At 43.3% G+C, this 19,383-nt stretch overlaps 2 protein-coding genes across 5 annotated transcripts in view; one reads left to right on the forward strand and one right to left on the reverse strand.

Annotated features, from left to right (window-relative positions):
* The window catches only part of GRIP2 (glutamate receptor interacting protein 2), a 113,878-nt gene extending 109,009 nt beyond the window's left edge, over positions 1 to 4,869 (forward strand). The window contains exon 24 of the mRNA XM_026650262.1: positions 2,477 to 4,869. Coding sequence (XP_026506047.1) covers positions 2,477 to 2,671 — 195 coding nt within the window. The 3' untranslated portion in view covers positions 2,672 to 4,869. The remainder of the gene's footprint in view (positions 1 to 2,476) is intronic.
* Positions 4,870 to 14,795: 9,926 nt separating this feature from the next.
* Positions 14,796 to 19,383, reverse strand: part of SLC6A6 (solute carrier family 6 member 6) — a 74,735-nt gene continuing 70,147 nt past the window's right edge. For all 4 annotated transcript variants that reach the window (XM_024207519.1, XM_024207518.1, XM_024207517.1 and 1 more), the window contains one exon: positions 14,796 to 18,420. In XM_024207519.1, coding sequence (XP_024063287.1) covers positions 18,280 to 18,420 — 141 coding nt within the window. In that variant the 3' untranslated portion in view covers positions 14,796 to 18,279. The remainder of the gene's footprint in view (positions 18,421 to 19,383) is intronic.

The following is a 19,383-nucleotide window of genomic DNA, read 5'->3' on the forward strand; positions in this document are numbered from 1 at the left end:
TAGAGCCGGCCCTGATCAGGGGGACTTTTCAGGTAAACCAGAGTTTCACACATCAGTCAAAGCAAGACAGCATGTGCAGTTCCATGTGGATTTAAATGGTATGCTTGAAGTTCAGTGCATAACCATTTCGTGTATGCGTAGAGAATTCTAGGAAACCTACTCTTCAAGTGAAGTCTTGTTCATAGACTCGCTTCCCGTAATGACTCCTGATCCCCTGAATATTTGCTGCAGAAACTAAATACAATACGCAGTAAACACAGTCAACAACCTATGCAGATATATTTGACCACCAAGGAGAGGATAATAATGGGGGATGGGTGGGGACTGGCTTTAGATATTTCCAAGCGACTTAACTATATCGCTGTAGTGCAGCAAGCCCAATGCTGATAACAATAGGGAGAGCACAGTCAGCTGGAGAAGGCATTGCCGCTTGGAAATGCGGGTTTTGTGACCATGTTAGAAGTCTTGAAACTCTCATAAGAATGTTTTAGTTTTACTAATTTTCAGTGAGGAGAGAGGTCAGTGCCCAAATTAGCTGAAATATATTATGTACATCAGGTAACTGAAAAACTGGCAGCAGCACGGGGAGCCTTATTTGAGCTTGTGATGGTCCGTAGCCAGTTGGCTGCTATCCAGCTATTCCTTCTCAGCCTCAAATAAAAGATTAGCGTCTTGTACATTCTTGCACCAATTAAGCTCTGCAGCCGCATTTCTGGTGAATGCTGGATGTGTCGTTAGCCAAGTGAATGCCAAGCGCTCTGTGTGTATGTGCATGAAATCTTAACGGGAGCAGAGACTTTGACAATCCCCAACTTCAATGTCTCTTTTTGGTCCATTGTAGACCTAGAAGTAGACAAGGTTGTCTTTTGTTATAGCTATTGTACTGGCGTTGAGTGTTGTGCTGAGCGAGGACTTTGCAGAAATAGTGCTATAGATGAATCCAAGAGAAAAATACAGAGAAGGGGCATTGAAGATGGTTCAACATGGAGCTGATAGAGTCTAAAGGTCTTCTTAGATCACTTCTCAGTGAGGAGTAGATGCTGCCACTCCTTCCTCCATAGCGATGGAGGGGCCTGTCTACCTTGGAACCCATGCAGTTCTACAGCATGCTTGGCAATTGGGGAGCCCATCCTGTGCAGGGCCACCCAGAGGATTCAGGGGGCCTGGGGCAAAGCAATTTCGGGGGCCTCTTCCATAAAAAAAAGTTGCAATACTATAGAATACTATATTCTCGTGGGGGCCTGGGGCAAATTGCCCCACTTGCCCCCTCCACCCCCCCGGGCGGCCCTGATCCTGTGTCACTGAGTGCAGCTCCATGGGCACTTAATGAGCCCAGAGGAGCCTGCAGGAGGGAGCTACATGGATCCACCATCGGTTGCCCTGTAAAGGAGGCCCAGCCTTGCTCCAATGCTACTTCAGCTCTGGGGAGGTGGGGGCTGAGGTGAAAGAGAAATTCCATTCTCCAACCCTGAGGACATCCCTGCATCAAGCTCCTCTACTCTGGCTAATCACAGGATGGGGAGGGTTTGCCCCTAAGTAATTCATATTGCAGGTGATTTAACCTTGGAATATGTTTGAACTTCCACTGAAGACAGCTGGAAAAGTTGGCTCTTTCTTCTGAGTCCTGCAGGGAGGGCTTGCAGTCTCCAGAGAATGTTTTAGAAACCTCCACTGCGCACTAGCTATGCTCTGCAAACCCCTGGAAGAACAGAGCTTGTTTCTAGCAGTCTCAGCAATGCATATGTATTTTTTTTTAATTGTGTATGTATATAAGAAAGTCTAAAATAGGTGCCTATAATCCACACAAGTGCATGTCTGCTGAAAGATGCTGCTCTGCTCATCTAACCGTAGAGCGTTAAAAGACCAGAAGTGTGATTCTCCCAGTTGTTGAGCACCCTTATTTTCAGTTAGTCAGTGGGAGCTGCAGATGCTCAGAATCTCTGAGAATCAGGACCAGGCTTAAACTGGGTATAAAATGAAAATGTAGACCGGCTGCTGCTGCTTGTGCCGATAGGTGGAGTATCTGTTGTGGTTTTGGGAGCAGCTTGATGATGATGTGGAGTAGGAAAGCACTTCAAAGCAGGCAAAGATTCTGTTTTGATACCAGATCCAAGATCTGATGATTGGATTAGAGATCAGCCTGAAACAAACCCCGCAGATCTGAACCCTGCAGAATGTGGAAGCTCAGTGAGTTTTTGTCTTTTCTATTTGTGGGATTGTATAGTTTTCCTATGAAGGAGACTTTATAGCTGAACTAGGTGGTGCATTAATCTGACGGGTGCTGCAGTTCCTACAGTCCTGGTAAATCCCATTCAGGGCTGAAGGAATTTCAGGGCCTCAGGACAGACTGTATTTCAAGGACTCCTCTCCAGTGCCAGGTCTCCGTTCTAGTGGCATTCTTGGGTTTTGCAGTTAACAAATGTGTTTTTGTTCTTTCCCACTACACCACCCCCCTCCCATTGCCCCCCTCTGGCAGGTAAATCGCATTCGAACAAGAGACTTTGACTGCTGTCTGGCTGTTCCACTGATTTCCGAGGCAGGAGACAAACTGGACCTAGTCATTAGTCGAAACCCCCTGGCACTCGCTGCCAATGCCCAACTGGAGGCCAGTGGGGAGTTAGTCCCACAGTCCTTGGGCGTGGAGGTCAAAACGAGCATGCAGACACTCTGAGGGAGGATTTGAATGGAAGGTACCTTTGGGCCCTGCCATGGTGGAAAAGTTGATGAGTATCCATTGTGGTTTTCTGTTTTTGCACTGGTCACTGTAATGCTGTATGTAATGTAACTTGCGGGTGGGTCTGCAATTAGCTGTGACTCACAGACCACCAGGCATTGCTCTGAAGGTGCAAGCTAAACCAGATGAGCAGCTTGGACCTTGGTTAATGCAAATGGTAAAATGGGCTGCTGATAGCAGAAAACAGCATCCAGGGTAATTCACCTTTGGCAGGGCAACCTTCAGTCATTGTTCAACTCCAGTAGGCCTGAGCTTTCACTGTGCGTGGGTTCATGGAGAGTGGATCATCTCCTTGCCCCTCTAATGCCCTCATCCTGAAGGACTTGGCCATCCTTTAAACACACACGGTGCTATTTTTTTTTTTTTTTTTGCGTTGTCGTTTGCTTTCTTAATCATGTAAGAGTAAAACAAATCCTGGTTTCTTTGAAGGAAACCCTACTTCATTCCCAGGCCTCTTTAAAATACTACCACCAAATCTGACATTTGAAAATCCCCTTTCCACCTGAACATTCACCCACACTGGGCAGCACTAAGTCCCATTTAAAACATAACTCAAAACTCACTTGCTAGTGGCTAGATGCACTTTCTTTTGAAAGCTAAATCCTTTTGATGGATCAGCATCTGTCTCTAGTTGGAAATCCCACCCTCCTCACCCACCCCTTTGGAAATGCAAGGAAGCACTTTGTCCCCCTAGCTGACTCCAAGACACAATTTGGTTGTCTTTCTTCATACGTTTTTACAGAGCACTTAGTAGAACACAGCATCCAGGAAAGCCACTGAATGGCTGTCCTGAATCACTAGCCCTCTTGTTCACATAGACCATCACAGAGATTCCTCTCATTGAAAACCTGGGCTGTTCCTCCGAGTAAACAGCTGAACAACATTCATCTCCGGCCAACTTTGGGGTTATTTTTTTCCAGTGTTTTGAATAAATAAATCCTTGTTGTCTCCTGCCAAATGCTGGCACGAAAAGCCCTCTGCTAGATTGATGTTGTGTTTCCAGTTCCCAAGTGTGCCCCAGATTGGGTCACCTTAGTGCAAGTACAAGTGTGTACACTTTTTTAAATGTCTCTGATGGGTTTTGGACACTTCCCTGTAGTCTGCCATAGCTGCCCTCCTTTGCCTATCGTTAACCTCTCTGTGGTTTGTAAGCACGATGCCTTTTTCGGTAGCTCTTCCTCACCCTGTGTCTCCCTGCACCCAGCCCAGCTCCTTGTAGAAGATATGGGTGTGATATTTGAATTGGTTTAAAAATCTGCCTGCAGCAAACTAGTTGCGATGCAACCAAGGGCGTGATCTCTTCCTTTCTCGTCTCCAAACACACAATCGCTGGCACGTGTCAGTTTCTTCACATGGCAAATGTGATCGCCTGCTCCATGTTTCATGTATTTGCACTTTATTATGATTTATTTTTTAACTGATGTCGTAAGGGCCTGGTTTTTTTTCCCCAGGGGAGGAGATATCCTTTAAAGACCCCTGCTTAATGGAACTGGGTCTCCTCCTTCTGCTTGTTCTCATTTTATTTATTTATTTTTGTTGTTGTTGTGTATTCGGGACGCCATGTAGTTTTGAAATGTTCATTGTTCCGCCAAGGCTGAGTCAGGACTAATTCCCATGTCTGCACTCTAGCCAAATTTGCAACTGTCTCTCACATCCAGCTGTTCGTAGGTGCAACCATTCTCGTCTCAAGTATGCAATATCCCATACCATTGCTGCCATCACTAGATAATGTGCCATAACTGATACTGCAGAGCATTGACAGTACAGCCTAAAGTGTTTTTATATGCAATATTCTAAAAGGCAGAAGCTCAGTGTGGCTTCTAATGGGTTTTTAATGAAGACTTTTATTAAAAAGGCTTTAAAAAAAACAACAACTTGGTCCTTGTATCCCTTCCTATGCATTTTGAATGATACTAAACTGAAATGCATTACTTAAATGTGTATTTTTATCCATATATTAGAGTGTATTCCTTGTAAAGTATTTTTATATGCTAATTTTCTTATGTATCTATGAAAGCACAATATTTAAAGGTACAGCATTTCAAAGAATATTTTAGTCCTGTTTTGGACCTATTTGTAAATCTCTGTATTTAACTGGGATTGCAATGACTTTGTTTGTTTTTTAATTAAATAAAAACAAGTGAAATGCATCTGACCTTGTTCTTGAGTCCATTTCTGCTAAAGGTTGGAATCCAGATAATACTGGCTGGTTGGATGGTCCAGCCTGCTCCCTCACGTGCACGTTCGTACACTCAGAGCAGGCCAATGCAGAGGTGATTAAGGACGTGGCCTTCCCTTCTCCTCCCTTCCCCTTTTGTAGAGAATTCAATTTCCTGGTTGCTAGGATGGAGAAATCCTTTCCCTTCCCCCACATCAGGACAAGGTCTTTCTCTTGTCCCTGGACCTTGTGGGTAAAGGCGCCTTGAACCTTCCCTACACACCCATGTTTGGACCAGGCCCAATCTGGCTGTAAATTTGACTGAAAAGCTTTGAGAGTTTGGATCTGATCTTAGCATTCCGATTGGAGAAATAGGAATGCTTTTAGAGAAGGGCATAAATTCAAACCCAAAATGTAGTAATTTTTCAACATCCATGGGATCCAACTCCAGATCTAGCCCATCTGTAATGGTTACCTATGATGTTCCATGTGCTGCTACCCCTAAAAGCAGCCCTCGGTCGTTAGTATAATTTGGCACAATAAGCTTGAAGTAGATGACTCTTCTGTACCCATGTAAAACCCTCTGATTCAAAACCTTGAGACTAAGGTGACCACCTGTCCTGAATTGGGTGGGACAGTCCTGAAATACAGAGTTGAAGTTCCAGTCCCAGGTTGAATTATTCCAAGATAGCATTTGCCCCGGATCACCTGCGGCACCGTTCTGTGCCTGCCCGAGGCTCGGGAGTGGTGCCAGCCTCTTCCTGGTGGGGCGAGGAGGGGCCTGAGGTGGGCCTTAGCCCCCCCTCAATAAGAGGCCCTACCCCTTGGTGGTCCTCTCACCCTGAAGCCCTGCCCCATGGCCCGGCCAGAAGCTGGAGCCGGGCAGGAGTAAGAGCCACCTGGGAAGCCCTGGACCCTCTACCTACCCTGGGTGTGTGCCCTGGGGGGCGGGAAGGGGACACAGGCTGGAGGCTGCTCTCAGGCAACTGGTCCCCCACCCAGGGCAAGTGGAGGGTCTGGGGCTTCCCACAGCAGCCTGGGCTCCCTGGGCAGTTCTTACCACAGCTCCGCTTCTGGCCTGGTCAGGTGGTGGGGCCTCAGGGGGAAAGCAGAGCGGAGGCAGAGCCACCGAGTCCTGCATGTGTCCCGCTTTTGCCTTTTGAAAAGATGGTCACCCTACAGCATGTACTTAACATAACACTGTGGCTGTACAATTTTGCTGCCCAAGCCACTAAGTGCATGTCTACACTGCAATTAGGTGCCAACAGACCCGGGAGTGGGAGTGGAAGTTTGGGCTTGGGCTCTAGGACCTGAAAGGTAGGAGGGTCCCAGAGGTCTGGCTGCAGCCCAAGCCCTAACATCTACACTGCAATTAAACAGCTCCGCAAGCCGAGCCTGTTGGCATGGGCCAGCTGTGGGTGTCTAATTGCGGTGTAGACCTAACCTAAGGCTTATTCAATTTGCTGCCTTGGACAGTATCATTTTACAGCCACACCGTTATGCTGTTCAGTGTCTCAAGGTTTAAGTATATCTGAAGTGAAAAAACAGATTGACAGAGCCAGACGAGTACCCAGAAGTCACCTCCTACAAGACAGGGCCAACAAAGAAAATAACAGAACACCATTAGCTGTCACCTTCAGCCCCCAACTAAAACCTCTCCAGCGCATCATCAGAGATCTACAACCTATCCTGAAAGATGATCCTTTACTCTCACAGATCTTGGGAGACAGACCTGTCCTCGCTTACAGACAACCCCCCAACCTAAAGCAAATACTCACCAGCAACCACACATCACTGAACAAAAACACTGACCCTGGAACCTATCCTTGTAACAAAGCCCGATGCCAACTCTGTCCACATATCTATTCAAGTGACACCATCATAGGGCCTAATCACATCAGCCATACCATCAGGGGCTCGTTCACCTGCACATCTACCAATGTGATATATGCCATCATGTGCCAGCAATGCCCCTCTGCCATGTACATTGGCCAAACCGGACAGTCTCTACGCAAAAGAATTAATGGACACAAATCTGACATCAGGAATCATAATACTCAAAAACCAGTGGGAGAACACTTTAACCTGTCTGGCCATTCTATGACAGACCTGCGGGTGGCTATCTTAAAACAGAAAAACTTCAAAAACAGACTCCAACGAGAGACTGCTGAGCTGGAATTGATATGCAAACTAGACACAATCAACTCAGGGTTAAACAGGGATTGGGAATGGCTGAGCCATTACAAACATTGAATCTATCTCCCCTTGTAAGTACTCTCACACTTGCTTCTTATCAAACTGTCTGTACTGGGCTATCTTGATTATCACTTCAAAAGTTTTTTTTCTCTTACTTAATTGGCCTCTCAGAGTTGGTAAGACAACTCCCACCTGTTCATGCTCTCTGTATGTGTGTGTATATATATCTCCTCAATGTTTCACTCTATATGCATCCGAAGAAGTGGGTTGTAGCCCACGAAAGCTTATGCTCTAATAAATTTGTTAGTCTCTAAGGTGCCACAAGTACTCCTGTTCTTTTTTTTGTAGTTCCATTGAAGCCAGTAGGAGCACTTGGATGCTTAAATGCTTTGTTGGATCCAGCCCAGAATGATCAGTGCCTTGCAGGATCAAGCCCCTGATTGACCTATGATAATTCCTCCTAATTTACCTAATCTTTGTATAGAAATATTTGTGGTCAGGTTATTGCTACGGTAAACAGCTCTTATCTGTGATCTTTGGCTGTCTTTCTAGGTAGCAAATTCTTTAGAACAAAGACCTTTAGATGTTTGGCACCTGATACTTGGAATCAACGGCCAAAGCAACGCAGGGCAAACCAGAGGGCTCTGTATGCATTGCATAAAATCTTGTTACGTGTAATGGAGCAAATGTGGTTTCAGCAGTTCGGTATCCTCTTAACCCGGCCTCCCTTGTACACAAGGGAGAAGTTATCACATCTGGCAGCTCCTCTGGAATGCTTTTGATTGTCTTAACATTCGAGGCACCTACCCTGTAATAAAATCCACACTGCACTACAAAACCTAATTTACAAACCACACTGCTGTGAGTGGTGGTAACTTTACAAGGTCATGTGAAGAATCTCCTGGGACTTGGGGACCTTCTCGTTGAGGAGGTGTAAGTATTCTGCCGTCTGGGTGTCACACAAGCTGCACAGCAGCTCTTTGACATGGGCTGCTTGGTGCCATGGGCGCTGAAGGTGGGGCAGCTGTTGTAGGATTCTTGTTCTGCAGGTGGGCGGAATCTTAAGAGCATGCTGAGCGTGTCTGAGCTAAATTCAGCCCTGGTGGGACTCCTTTAGCTCACATGGAAGTTATGCCCCTGATGAATTTGGCCAAATGGGCTCAGTGTTTGAGTGTGGAGGACACTGAGGTGGGGAAAACTAAGGAGGCACTTAAAGGGGTCAGAGGCTTAGAGGGCTCCATCAATGCCCAGTTTGAGATATCTGGTTTGGTGGTAGGCAGGTAACCAACCTGATTGACCAAGCCTTTAAATAAAAAAAAACACGGGGGGGAGGGGCGGAGAGGGTGGAGTGTCTAAAATGTCCTTTTCTCTTAATTTAAAAAAGATCTATAGGCACAGTATCATAGGACACTTATCATTGCACTAGTGTAGGTCCTGGGCATGGGCCTACTATCTACAGTCTTTACAGGGTGCCTATCACTGGATCTCTCTCTCTCTCTCTCTCTCTCTCTGAAAAGAAATCAGCCCTAAGCTGCATAATAATATTGATGAAAGCTATTTAAAGGAGTTCAGCTACTAAACCTTAGCTACAGAAGGAAAACTAGAGACCAAAACAAATCCCAAATCTGATCCTGATTTCACAGTCAAGAGTGTGACTGCACGCCACAGGCTTCAGACAAGTGAGAGAGAGATTGGCATCCCTGTAGGTATGTGATGATCTCCTGAATGCATGTTAATATATGAAATTCTTCTCCCTAAGTTACCATTTGAGATGCTGCTGAAGACAGTAACAGCAGAAAGTTGCTGCCCTAGAAAAGTAGCTCAGTGAGATACGTGAAATAAACTGGTGAACCCTCGTGGTCCATTCCCTAGAATGTGTGATGCGGAGACTTGTCTGTCACCTCATTGTCTGTGGAAACTGAACTACACTCTCAGAGGAGGTGCTGCCTCCAGCTACCAGATGAGTGGTGAATCAGTGTGCTGGTGAGGTGGGGAGCTAGCCCTTAGGTTGCCTGTGCTGTAGTCTTCTGGGGATAAACAGAGTGCAAATCTCCAGGGCTGGTAGTTCTTTTCTCTGGCTCTCAATTCATTTAATTTTATGCCCCGCAGTGTAATGTCCACTGTAACTCTGTTCTGTGAGTGACTGGGTGTGTTTGATCCAGTTTCCATGTCAAACAAGTCCAGTAATCTTTGTTAGAAGATGGGCCCATATTCCATATTTTTAGCTCACAAACTTCACTTGAAAACACCAGAACAGTACATGATAGTTCAGAGATTCCAAGGCCCAAAGGGACTTGTCAGATCTCTGTACAGCTGCCCCCCGACTTACGCAATTGTTCCATTCCGGAAAGTCTTGCGTAATTTGAATTTTGCATAAGTCAAAAACTTATACCTGTACGTTATGCAAAAATTTCCGCAACTCGAAAATCCTATTTCTGGCTTATGGAACTTTTTCCGTAAGTGTGAATTTGCGTAAGTCGGGTCTTGTGTAACCCAGGGAGTGTCTGTATAACACAGGCCCTAGGCCTTTCCTGAATTGATTTTCTTCTGTTTGAACTGCAACATATCCATGTAGTTAGTCCCTTTCTTTGAAAGAGCAAACAGGAGCTGATCTGATTATCCAAGGCTGAAAGCTCTTTGTGAAATAACTGTGCAATTCCTCTCCACTTGTTACTGAATTCACTGTGAACCAGATGTGTTGTGTGTTATTTTCAAACCATGGTATGTATCTAATTCTGTATTTTTAAAAAAATGAAATGAAAAAACATGCCAATTTAAGAGCATGTACTTTCTTGTTAATCCTTCATATGTCTATGACTAAACCCATGTGCAGAAGTCTAGTCTCATAGTCTATAAAGCCAGAAGGGACCATTATGGTAATCTAGTCTGACCTTCTCTACAGTGCAAGCCACAGAACCGCAGCCATCCACTCCTGTAATAGACCCATAACCTCAACTTCACTGGAGTTACTCCTGATTTACACAGATGTGGGGTCAGATTCAGATCCTGTCTCCACTTGTCCATATATTCAAATCTAGAGACTTATCAAAGCAGTCCAGCTGAGCTCAAGTGTAATGGCAATAGAATGGGCAAGAATCTCTAATACACCCAGGGTCATATAAAATGTACAGATGAACACCATGAAGAGCACTTTGACTGGAACCGGAAGCCAGTGCAATCTATGGAAAATTTGTTATACCCATAGAATCACAGAAGTGTAGGAGTGGAAGGGACCTCAATAGGATATGTAGTCCAGTCCCCTGCACTCAAGGCAGGACTACTAGACCATCCCTGACAGGTGTTTGTCTAACCTGTTACTAAAAACCACCAATGACGGAGATTCCACAATCTCCCTAGGCAATTTGTTCCTTAACTACCATTACAGTTCAGAAGCTTTTCCTACTGTCCAATCTGAACCAACTTTGCTGCAATTTCAGCCCATTGCTTCTCACCCTAACCTGAGAAGTTAAGAAAAACAATTTTTACCATCTTCATTATAACAATCTTTTACATACTTAAAAACTGTTCTGTCCCCCCAAGTCTTCTCTTCTCCTTACACTATTTCCTCCACAGACAAGGGAAATGCATCCATATTCACCTGCGGAACTTCTCTGCAGCGTTTGATACCACTGGACACAAGTATGCCTGTCCTGCCTCAAAGTAGGGTTGCCAACACTCCTGGTTTTGCTGGGAGTCTCCCAGAATTGGGCTTTAGCTCCCAGAGGCTACTGAAGCCAAATTGGGAGATTTTAGGCCACTAAAAGTCAGGTGGCACAGCGGGACTAAGGCAGCCTCCCTGCCTGCCCTGGCCCCGTGCTGCTCCCGGAAGCAGCCAGCACGTCCCTGCGGCCCCTGGAGGGGACAGGGGTCTCCGTGTGCTGCCTGCACCCCAACTCTGCAGCTCCCATTGGCCGGGAATTGCAACCAATGGGAGTGGCAGGGGCGGTGCCTGGAGGCAGGGGAAGCACGGAGAGCCTCCTGCCCCCACTAGGGACCGTAGGGCCATGCTGGCCACTTCTGGGAGCGGCGCGGGGCCAGGGCAGGCAGGGAGGCTGCCTAAGCACCACCCGGCTGGAGCCTGCACCCTTCACTCCCTCCCGCACCCCAACCTGGTGAAAGTGAGTGAGGGTGGGGACGAGGGAGGGAGTATGGAGTGAGCAGACCTGAACTTAAGGGAAGCGTTGGGGTGGGGGAATCCAAAGCAAGGAAGCTATGAAAACTTGAGCAAGGCTGAAATGAAGCAGATTGGGGGAAGTCACCCCAAATTTTGGGTATGAATAACCATCCACTGTCTTTGGAACTTGAACATGTTTGGCGGTGAGTTCATCGACTGCTAAGTCTAATAGTAGTGTAGCTGTGAGGACCCAATTTAATCAAATACGGTTATTTGAAAGTATCCTATTCTGAAACCTATTCCAAAGCATAGTATGCGCTGTGCGTATTTTGCAATAAGCACAGAGTATAACCTGTTGTCTCCTGAGGTTCATTTAAAACTTAAAAATAACTGACAGATGCATTTGATTTATAAAGGAAAGATTTATTTTCTGTTATAAGGTGATTACAAACTCCATCTAAAAAAGCAAAGATGACTTAAAAATATCAATATACATTTTTATCTAAAAATCAAAACGGATACTGCAAAATACAAACATTTACTGTATACACAAAGGCTAGTTTTAAGGATTGAATTACACTCCAGGATCTTATTCAAATACAAACAGTCCTGCTCAGAACAAAACCAGATTTTTTTTTTTTTAAACAATTATTGTTAAAGTCTTTAAAAAAGTCAGGTGACTTAAACATCCTCACTCTTCCATGTGCTACTTATCACATACTGTAGTTACAGTTATTAGGAATTTAAATAAAAAACAAAAATAATCACCACCATCACTGTTTTTAGCTAACTACATCCAACAAGATGGACCACCGCTTACTATGTGAAGTCCCTGGACACATATCAGGTAACAATCACAACATCACACTGAAAAAAAAAATCCTAGCAAAACAATGAGCGTTTCAGATCAGTACTTCAATTAATCCAATGCTAAGAGAACATCCTTGGGTTCTTGGACAAGAGCAAATGATGGACCACCTCAATGTTCAGCCTCCCAACAAAATTTCAACACTGGTGTTCTGCCAGTTTGCCTACTGTAAAAACCTTTTCACACCTCAGCTGCAAAAGATTTACAGACAACAAGTGCCAGGCTAAAGAAATCCAGTTTCTTTTCCTAGTTCTCTTGTATCCTCTGAGTGGGCCTAAAATTCTGATTTTAACAGGGGCAAAATGGAAGGTGAAATTAACAGAATTTTTGTGAGTCCCTCCCCCCTGCACACACATTTTTCAACCTGCCTTCACAGACTTTGATCTTTGCTTGTTTCCAGGTTTAAAACCAACAGTAAAGCTGTACTTTGGTTAAGTTTTTTCAGATCTTGTTTTAGCTTTCGATTAGAAATGGTTGGAAAATGCCACCTGGGTGGGTTTTTGTATTGTTTTGTTTTGTAATGGATTTTGAAGAATTTTTTTTCAAAATGTCCACTTTTTAAATAATAATAATAAAAACAAGGGAAAAAACTGAAAATGTTTGCCTTTGGAAAAAATAGAAGCCTTTGAATGAAACATTTTCAGTTTGGTGGTGGGGGGGGGTGTTTCCTTACAAAAATTTTTTTTTGACCAGCTGTAGTCCTGATTGGGCACTGTCTTGGGTAAAATTTCTGCTGAAACTAAATTGTCCATTGAAATCAGTGAGCTTTTTAACCAAGGCATGCAGGATCAAGGTCTTATTTTATGCATCTGGCTTGCTCTCTTATGTTCCGTGTCCCCAGATGCTTGAGTCATGTTTGCTTTGTAGCTAGGGATTTGATCTGATGCTTTGATGTCCTTCTTACAGTAGCTTAGAATAAACTAAAGAGTAATACATCGAAAAGCTGTAAACCCAACATGTCCTATTTAACATTAATTCCTCGGTAAACAAATTAGTACAATTAGGAGCGTGTTCATCCTGATTAAAAATGAATAAATATCCTAGATTAAAGGTTGTGTCCTAGTAGTTCCTGAATGCTTCTCAGCTGAGCGTTAATAATAACCTTTAATTTTAAATACAAGGCTTTGGCATCTAACTCTGGAAGAAATGGGCCCAAGCTGTGACCTTCAGATCCCTAACTGAACTCCTGTACAATTTAGGGGTATTTTGGACCTGGGATTTCAGTTCAGCCTATGACAGAGGCAGCCATGAATCTTAACCTAGGTTCCCCAAAGTTCAGGGTGGTTGGTTCTGAGCTTTTATTTCACCCCATCCCTAGTTAAGAAGAGGTGATCTTGGCTCCTTGAGGTTTAGGCTTCTCACCTATGAATACTGGCTAACCTGTCCCACCCTACTTCAGTGCACTCCTGTGAATCGTCAAACAAGGTGGGGTGGCATTGGTACTGCAGTGCATTCAAAAGCGCTTTTCCTTTGTACAGTTTTCTTTGCCAGCAATACCTGATCAGATCATCTCCCAAGAATGACGTCAATACGTTGAAGACTGGACATAGCAGCACCTCCCCTAAGGCTGTTTTTAATTGTGGTGGGGGGGGGTCTCATTTGAGATGTTAATTGAAAATAGTTGTTTGCTACAGGGAGCGTGCCAAATGCACTGAATTTCCTGGATGTGAGGTGATGGCCATCTTTCTTCCCAGTGCACTTGAAATACTTTAGTAGTCTGTGCCCTCCACCCAATACACATCTTATTTAATCCTTTATTTACACTGTCTCCCCACCTGATTCCCACAGTGAGCACAAGCCATGGCTTCATAACCAGTTCCTCCAAGTGTTCAGTCGTTCGCCCACTGAAGACAAATGGCGGTTAAGCGATTGTTATCAATGGGTACCGGATTTGAACGCACTTATGACAAAGATGGACATTACCAAATTGTCAATCCTGCTCAACAACGTACTACTGACTGCTGGACATTTTCACTCTTCTTCAGATCTAGAGCTATTTGGGACAGAGGCTGGGTAGCCGTGTCCATCTGCAGGTGAGCAGTTAGGACACATACTGCATTAAAAACAAGCCAGAGTTCTGATCAGCCACTGATCATGTGATTACAGTGCTGATATAAAATGCTCTGCTGTTTTCTTGTTAAAACAATTAGAAGGCTGCAGAATTTTTTTTATTCAAGTGCACCAGTGCAGCTCAGTCGTGCTGATCCACTTCCCGAACCCACATTCAAAAGCTGACCTTCCACTGCAGCTTGGATAGCAACGTATTTTAAGGTGGTACATAGAACTACTGTGCTTTTTTATTTTCGTTTGCTGCATAGGAACAGATCTATGTTGGCTTTCATATCTCAAACTTCATTGAGAACATATGGAAGCTCAGAGATCTGTTTGGATCAGAGTCATCATGAAAAGGAAAATTAATGAGAACCAAAACAAATTCTGTTCATGAAACCATGTTGTACCACTATAGTCTACTGGTTACATCGTTATACTGCGTGACTTTTAATGAGATCACGACTAGTGACAGGTGAACTGCAAGAGTTTGGAAGGTTTGTTTTAGATAAGAATCCTAAGTTTCGATTATCTGAACTGCTTTGGTCTGAAAATCTTATGAGCGCAAGATTTCCCCCATGAAATTTTCAGTACTTGATTTCAGTGAAGTTGGAAATATTGCCATGTCCAAACCCAAAAGAAACCACAAAGGTGCATGAAATGTAAAAAGAGAGACTTTTTTTTTTTTTGCAAAGATTTTGGGGCCAACATCTGAGGTATTTTTCCCCTTAACTGAAATCAGTTCACCTATGATTAGTCATGATATTTAGTGCCTCAGCTGCATAGGACAGGTAAAATAGGTCACACGTGGTTACAAAGTAAATTAGAAAATTAGTTATCGTTGCAATCATAAATATGTAGAAAATATAAACTTGAAAGAATCATTTACTGTTTGTTTTGTTTTTGTTTTCATTTAGCAGACTATAATGTTGAAATGCAAGTTTACCACCAGGTAAAATTTAGAAATCTGATAAAACATTAGGAACCATTCTAAAATGTGAATAGGCTCACTTGCGCTGAAAACCGTGGGCTGGTGACCAGCATTGTTCTGGGTGACTGTTTTACAGAAATGATTTAATAGCGCATCATGAATCCGGCCCTTTCTTGCAGTCAGGCTGAAGAGCACAAGTCAGGGCCAGCGAAACTTACACCAACAGAACGTCAGTGAGGTCATTGCATAAGTGTGTGAGACACTTTCACTTGGAACGTGGAAGCGACTGATTTGAATGGCACAGTTTGAGTCAAAATGGAGCTGGGCTCTCGTTCTTGTTTATTTGTAGTTTTAAAGGTGTAGTATTAACCCTCTGGTTCCTAATGCAAATCCCCCCTCCACCATGTGTGAAGCATGGTGAAATATCCATCTCTGACGCACCAGCTACTTTTGAAATCTCAACCTTCAAACTATTTTTCTCATTAGTGTCCCTCCCAGATATACACCTTATAGAGTATGTCCGCACACACAAAATGTGAGTCTATAACCAAATATGCTACTGTAATTTACACTAACTGAAACGAGGAATTTAATTATTGGGTTGCTATTCTGACCTTAACTCGTGCCATTGGGCCTATACACAACGTATGACGAGATTTGACTTCAGCAGGCTTTGGCTCAGACCTTCGCTGTTGCCACAAAGGCTGGAATACATAACAACATGTATGACAGAGTTTTAGCTTTAATTTAGTTGCTTTTTGATAAAGGTAAAAAAAATTAAACACAGGAATTGTTTTTTTTTTCTTAAGTAAAGTTCTCAAAATCCAGTTGTAATCATGTTGGCTTAGAAAATTCTTCTGTTGAGATGGTCAAGACCCCCGGAGTAGCTTTAGGGTGGCTATTACCATCAGGCCTGCACGTGAGCTGTGATATTTGCCATAACAAATTATAAAAGTGTTTTCAGCTGCAGCTCTCATAATACAGTAATTGGAAAAGAAAACAAAAGCAACGGGGTGTTGGCTGTTTTTGTTGCTGGAATTCAGCCTCTTTGACTTAAAAACAGAGACTCAAAGATTCTCCAGCTATACAAGACACTTTTTTTTGGTCCCTTTCTTACTTCTAAATTGCCCCTTCTGTTTTACATTAATACTAACTCGACATGTGCTTCTGCTGCAATGACCAGTTAGTGCATGACCTGCAGAAGAGTTCTGTGTACCTCAAAAGCTTGTCTCCCTCGCCAACAGAAGTTGGTCCCATACAAGATATTACCTCACCCAGCTTGTCTCTCTAATATCCTGGGACCGACATGGCTGTAACAACGCTGCCTACAGTTAATGCATGGGACATCTTTTTTAAAATGTCCCATGTAGGAATGTTAAGAACTGGATATGTTCCCATTTAAACTGCAAAAATCTACCCATACACAAACTGAACTGGCAATAGTATAAGCAGGAACAGACTCGGCTGCTGAATCTCTTCCCAGATCCCTTTGGCTAGCGTAACTGTGGTACTATGATTAGGAGGATTATTGTATTCCAAGTACAATACCCAAATGGAAAGGGCTGGATTTCTTTGGGGAGCCTCTTCTCAGCGTGTGTTGAGGTTTATGAAACAAGACCTATCCAGATTTCTGAAATTCTTCAGGGAGCAAATATCTATTGAAATTCTTGATCTGGCCTATGTGATCAGTTTATCTACAGCCATCCAGCTTTAAAAACCATTTAGGAGCTATGTACTGCATTAAATGCTTTCTTTTTATTTTTCTTAAGTCTAAATTGGAATGGTATGTAATGTTTTTTTAACCAAAGAAATATTACAGACTTCCTTCTCTTAATTTACATAAAGCCCTAGTTTATAGTAGGTTGAGTTCCCCCTTTTTGTCCCCCATACATGCATTACCCAAAAAACAAAATGGTGGTAGAATGGTCCTCTGGGGCAAGTCAGTCAGGAGACCTGAGTTCTAGTCCTAGCTCTGCCACTGAGTTGCTGTAACCTTGGACAAGTCACTTTCCCTCCCTGGGCCTGCTTTCCCCCACTGCACCAACAATAGTCAAATAAATAAATAAATAAATAGGGATACCAATTTGAGGTATACGGCTGAACAGCGCATATGGATGTGCTAAGCATTATTGTCCTCTTCATTTAATTACTATTATTAAAAATGTGCCTGCTGGAAATGCCTGGTGTACAATATATCCGTGGGCTGCTTTGCTCCTGGGGTAATGAATAACTGGCTGGCTGTTAAGCTTGGTGCGATCATTGTCCTCAACATATTTTTCTTTAGATACCAAAGCCCAACAGTTTACAAAATACATATATATTTTAAATTCCATAAAACATGAATGCTGCCTCTCCATAATTCAGATCTTAGCTATCGCACAGGCTCCTCCTACTGTTCTGTTTGTACAAAGTGCAAGTTTAAACTAGGAACACCTCAGCTAACCTATGGTGTGCAGGAAAACTAAAGGGTATGTACACAAAACTCCTTCCTCAGGCAAAATGTCTTCTGTAGGCAATATGTATTTTGTCTTCTACTGTGACTGGCCTTTTTACACAATGCTCAGGAGGGACAGGCATCCTGATTGGGTATTTAATTCCTAACTACAGTCCTCCCTCCCCCATAAATTTCTCTCCTCCAGTTGAACAGATATATATATATATTTTTACATGGACCATAGCAAAGGTAACATCATGACTCAGAAATCTGTCATTCACCCTGCCTGAACCAGAGGAAGAAAAGCACTACACCTTTGAAAACCAATCCCTTGAAGCAACATTCACCTTTTTTTCTTCATTTGCAATTTCTCTCAACAGAACTCACTCATGAGTTCTAGGGTTTACCCTGTTCCCAACCACACCAGCACCTAAAAAAATTGCTTTCTGAGATTTGAATATATTGCTGGCAAGAAAATCAATTTCAAGTGATAAGATGTATAATATTCAGAGAGCTATTAACGTGTTAGAAACCCAAATGGTAGTAAATTCCTGTAATAGGTCTAGTCTGATATGAAAACTGCCTCCTGCAAGAGGCTTCTGCTGTGATTACCTTACAAAATATGTAAAAAAAATAAAAAGAAAAGAAAAGAAAAAACACCACAAAAAATAACTTTCTCTGTGAGAAATAAAAATAAATCCTAGTGCAAATATAAAGCTCTGTAAACCCGGTCCTATGAGAATCTATGGTTAGTAAATGGCAGTTAAAGCAGGTTTATCCTCTCACAGAGAGAGCTCACATCATAGTCTCCACAATGACGTGAGTTGGCTTAATCAGTCCACCATTAGGAGTTCCATTGGGGCAGAATGAGGTGGTGCTTTCCATTTCTTTGGCCCACCGAGTCACTTCCCTAGGGGCAGCCACTGTTTTTATTCTCTGAAAGGGGAAAGAGCAACAGCCAAGGGTTAGAAAAATGGCCACATCAATCCTAAGAACAAGAGTCTAGAAAAGTGTGTTGTCATAAAACATAGTTCTCTCCAAATGATCTTGAGCATCTTATGAAGGGCTTAATCTTGCAGCTGCTTATCCGCAAGTGTAGTGCCTACTGCCACGAGCAGCTCCATTGATGCTACCAATTAATCTGGCTCACTGTCAGGGAGGCCACTTTCATCTTTATCATTAAACCCCGTATCTGAATTAGGCTAGGTCATTAGTAAATACCATACTAGCTCAGATCTGAGTCCACTTAGACCAGTATCCTGAGTCCAAGAATGGCTGGTACCAGATGCTAACCAACCTGCACAATAGGGAGCTTGCTTCCTTAGCCCCTTCAATTTGTAGTTGGTGTATACTCTGAAGCATACGGATATATCTTCCCCTAAAGCTATTTTTATCCTATCTGCTGTAACGATCTCATTATCCATGTAAAAGTCCAGTCTATTTTTGAGCCCTTGGCCTCAATTAGAGAATGAAACGTGGTATCTTTAAGTACTGGAGATCAGAGAAAAGTAATTCAAGAAAGGTTGTGGAATTACCATCATTAGAGGTATTTGAGGCTAAACTTGGCCATCAAATATTCAGGGATGCTATAAGACTAATGGAAACTGTACTATTGCTATGCAGCAGTGTGGCCTACATGACCCAGAATGTCCTTTCCAACCCTAATATTTTATTCAAGAAGGAGCACCAGGATGGGAAGTCAGACTGTCTGACTAAACACAAGTTGCATTTCAGTGCTGTAGAATCTCCGCCGATTCATGTGTTCTCTCTCGTATTGAAAACAATCCTGCCTTTAAACAGGGTAGTTCATTGGCAAGCTGCAACCTTTCTTCTAGTTCTCAGTTCACAAAGAAGGAACTAGACAAGTGGTTACCGCCTCCCTTCCCTAAGATGATCTTA

This window comes from Terrapene carolina, unplaced genomic scaffold, assembly GCF_002925995.2.
Source record: "Terrapene carolina triunguis isolate 2854851 unplaced genomic scaffold, T_m_triunguis-2.0 Scaffold89, whole genome shotgun sequence".
Taxonomy (NCBI): Eukaryota; Metazoa; Chordata; order Testudines; family Emydidae; genus Terrapene; species Terrapene triunguis.